A 3248-nucleotide genomic window follows, 5' to 3' on the forward strand; every position below is an offset into this window, starting at 1 on the left:
AATGACCTTTCTTCATGAGCTCATATTTCTGCCTAAATCCTCCAAAGCAGTGTGTTGGAGAACCCTGAGCTTCAGCCCCTCTTAGATTGTGAGCTCCATGAAGACAGGAACTATGTCAGTCCTATTCTGTTGACCTCCTTGAGCTCTGTACACAGTAGGCACTTAATTCATGTTTGCTAAACTTGAAGTTGTGGAACAGCTCTAACCAATTCAAGCCAATTAAACAGGATTGCTATGCCAGGTTGTGTTCCAGACTCTGGGGCCATAAAAACAAAATGAGACAGTCATTACCTATTGCCTATTTTCTTTTGGAAGGGAACAGTAATACTACATGTAAATGGGAGAGTGGGAAAACAATCACTTGAGAACAAAGAGAACTCAGGAAAGAGCTATCATAGAGAAAGTGGCCCAGGAACTCAACTTTGGGTCACTTTGGAGTCCATGAAGACCTCTCAGATAGCTGAGCAGTTACACCCCATTTTCAGAAGCTTTACTCTTAAAAGATTATCCGGGTGACCTGCAATGGAAGGAAATACCCCAGAGGTGTCTCATACCCAACAACAGGATGCCATTCAACCCAATAAATATTGACTGAGCACTTGCTGGGTTCAGGATGCTGGGTCCTGTGCTATAAGAAAGCTAATTTTACAAAATCAAAGTCCCTGATCTAGTGGCTCTAGGAGGAAGAACTCAATTTGGGTAACTTGAATCAATAATATCACATGCTAAATGTACCAGAGAGATGGGATCAGAGTGCTCTGGAAGCTCCTTGGAGAAAATCGTTCCTAGCAGGAAGGCAGGGAAGACGGGACATTTCTGTTTTGTTTTGTTTTCCTGTTACATCTGTTAGAGATTTAACTTGGTGATCAAGTACTTTTTTTTTTTTTAAAGAGGGGATATTTGTGGTGGGCTAAGGAACCTAGGATCCCAGATAGAGAGCAGGGAGTCATGGCATCCAACCTCTTCCTTTTACAAAAGGGGAAACTAAGGCTCATAGATATGAAGGAGCTTGCCTAAGATCACCCAGATAGGAAGCGGCTGAGGCACAAGTCTATTTCACAGGTTCAACACTAACTCTCTATGCTATGATGTAAAGCATGAAAAGTAATTGTACAGGTGGAGTGTGGGAGGAAGAGAATGATGAGGAAGCACAGACCTGTGGGATACAGGACCCTCCCTCCCCATGTACTCCCTCCCCCAACACCCCCAAATTGATCTTACCAGCCAGCCTCTCTGCTAGGGTGAGGGCGTGCACAGAGGGCCTGTAATCAGGCCCATGCTGGGCCTGCTGGGCTGCCTGCTGGTGGAGGTTGTACATGGCACTGAGGGAGTTCATGGCGTGCAGCGAGTAGCCATTCACACCGTAGTGCTGCATTCCGGCAAACACCTGGAGGGACAGGAAGCAGAAGGGGACCTGTGAGCAGACACCCAGAAACCCCACTGCCATCTCTGGGCCCCTCTTCTCTCCTCTCACCCCCTTCCTTCCAATATCAGAGACTGAGAGCGGATGCAGAACTCCTGTACCTTAGATAAGATATGGCTCCTGCCAGCTTACAGTGTAGAGAGAGGATAAGATGGGAATGGGAAACACAAACTGGAAGGGAAAAGGCAGGCCCATGAGGGGAGCAGTGAGTCAGGGCCCCAGAACGGGGCCATCTGCTGCCCCCTCTCACCAAAGCTAAGAGACAAGACACCAGCCTTAATTCCATAAGGAGACAGGAGGAGGAGAAGAGGAAGACAGAAAGGTCCTGAGACTTATTTAGCCTTGGTCACCGGGGGACCCCAACCCCAAAGTACTATCTGGATCCCATCTAACCATTGTGATAACATCAGTGGTCTAAACTTTCCAAAAGTCTTTCTCATAATCTTGCCCTCTTCACAAAAGCCCCATGTCAGAGGCAGGATGGATATTATTGTTTCCATTCTAAGGAGAGGTAAACTGAGGTCTGGAGAATCAATTTTCTCCAAGTCTCACAGGTAGGTGATGATAAAGCTAGAATGCAAACTCAGGGCTCCTTTTTCCCCAGCCTGAGTTCTTTGTACAAAGCTTATATCTATAAAACCAGAGAAGCCGGGCATGAGGAACCCCAGCTCCTCCCCATGGGAGAATTGCCTAAGCCTGGAGCCCTGTGATATTCATTACCACAATGTCCTTATTTTGTGCTAAATTACTCAGATTTAATCATCTACTCTACACCCCTGTAGTCTCACAGGCTTATAGGGACGTCAAAAGGCGGGGCGGGGGGGGGGAGGGGGCTTTAGAACAGACAACAGAAGATGTAAGGACAGAGACAGACACGGAAACGCAGAGAGAGATAGAGACAGGAGAGACAAGGCAGAGAAAGAGACAGGCAGAGGAATTTGGGAATAAAAGGGATTGTAAACCTGGGAGGAACTGGATCTTAGGAGCAAAGAAAAGAACAGAGAAAGAAGGAGGGAAATTGGTACTTAAAATGGAACAGACTACCTGTCCTGGATGTCAGCGTCTGGAAGAAACTGAGCAAAGAATCTTACATCAACAACAAGAGACAAGGAAGTGATACATTAAAGTGACTTAATGAGGCAATACAGGTCAAAGCTCAGACTCAACCCCTTGGGAATCCACTTCCCACCATCTGTCCAGTACTCGACTCTCCAGCTGAGACTGCCACAGGTCACTGTCCTAATACCACCAGGAGAAAAAGCAATACAAGGATTGAGGGGGAAGAGGGAGGAGACGTGTTCCTTGTCTTCAAATCTCTGAAGGACGCTCATGGGGAAGAGGAATTAGCCTTGTTCTTTCTGCCTGCCCCCAGAGGGAAGAACTTGAAACCATGTGCAGAAGTGACAGGGAGGCCGGATTCAGCTCAAAAGAGAAACTTCCTAACTAGCAGAGCTGTCCCCTGATTGACAGCTGCTGCCTCTGTAGGTAGCTTGGGATGTCTGAGAACCTCCTCAACTCTGGCTCCACCTGTCACACCTTCTCTCAGCCCTGGAAGCTTCCTTAAGTTGTTGGTTTGTATTTTAAATTTCACTAGAGTCCCCCCTACCTAGCGGACCAAGTCAGCCTGAGCTAAATCAAAATCTGAGCTCAGCTGCTTACTTCTTGTCTACACAACATTTTGGGGAATTTATTTCCTGCAGTACCCATAGATTTTTCTCTGTGCCTGGGTCAGAACTCTGGCTCCTCTGCTCTTGGCCCCTTTCTGCTCTGAAAGTGTCTCACACTATCCTTCAATCTCTCTGACTCTGTCACCGTCTCTATCTCT

The 3248-nt window shown here is 47.1% G+C and overlaps 1 protein-coding gene across 1 annotated transcript in view; it reads right to left on the bottom strand.

The window, feature by feature from the left end:
- DMBX1 (diencephalon/mesencephalon homeobox 1) overlaps nucleotides 1–1384 on the bottom strand; it is a 7667-nt gene extending 6283 nt beyond the window's left edge. The window contains 1 exon segment of the mRNA XM_074264618.1: nucleotides 1222–1384. Within this exon segment, the coding sequence (XP_074120719.1) occupies nucleotides 1222–1375 (154 nt within the window). The 5' untranslated portion in view covers nucleotides 1376–1384.
- Between the last annotated feature and the right edge of the window lie 1864 nt (nucleotides 1385–3248).

Source organism: Sminthopsis crassicaudata, chromosome 4 (genome assembly GCF_048593235.1).
Source record: "Sminthopsis crassicaudata isolate SCR6 chromosome 4, ASM4859323v1, whole genome shotgun sequence".
NCBI lineage: Eukaryota > Metazoa > Chordata > Mammalia > Dasyuromorphia > Dasyuridae > Sminthopsis > Sminthopsis crassicaudata.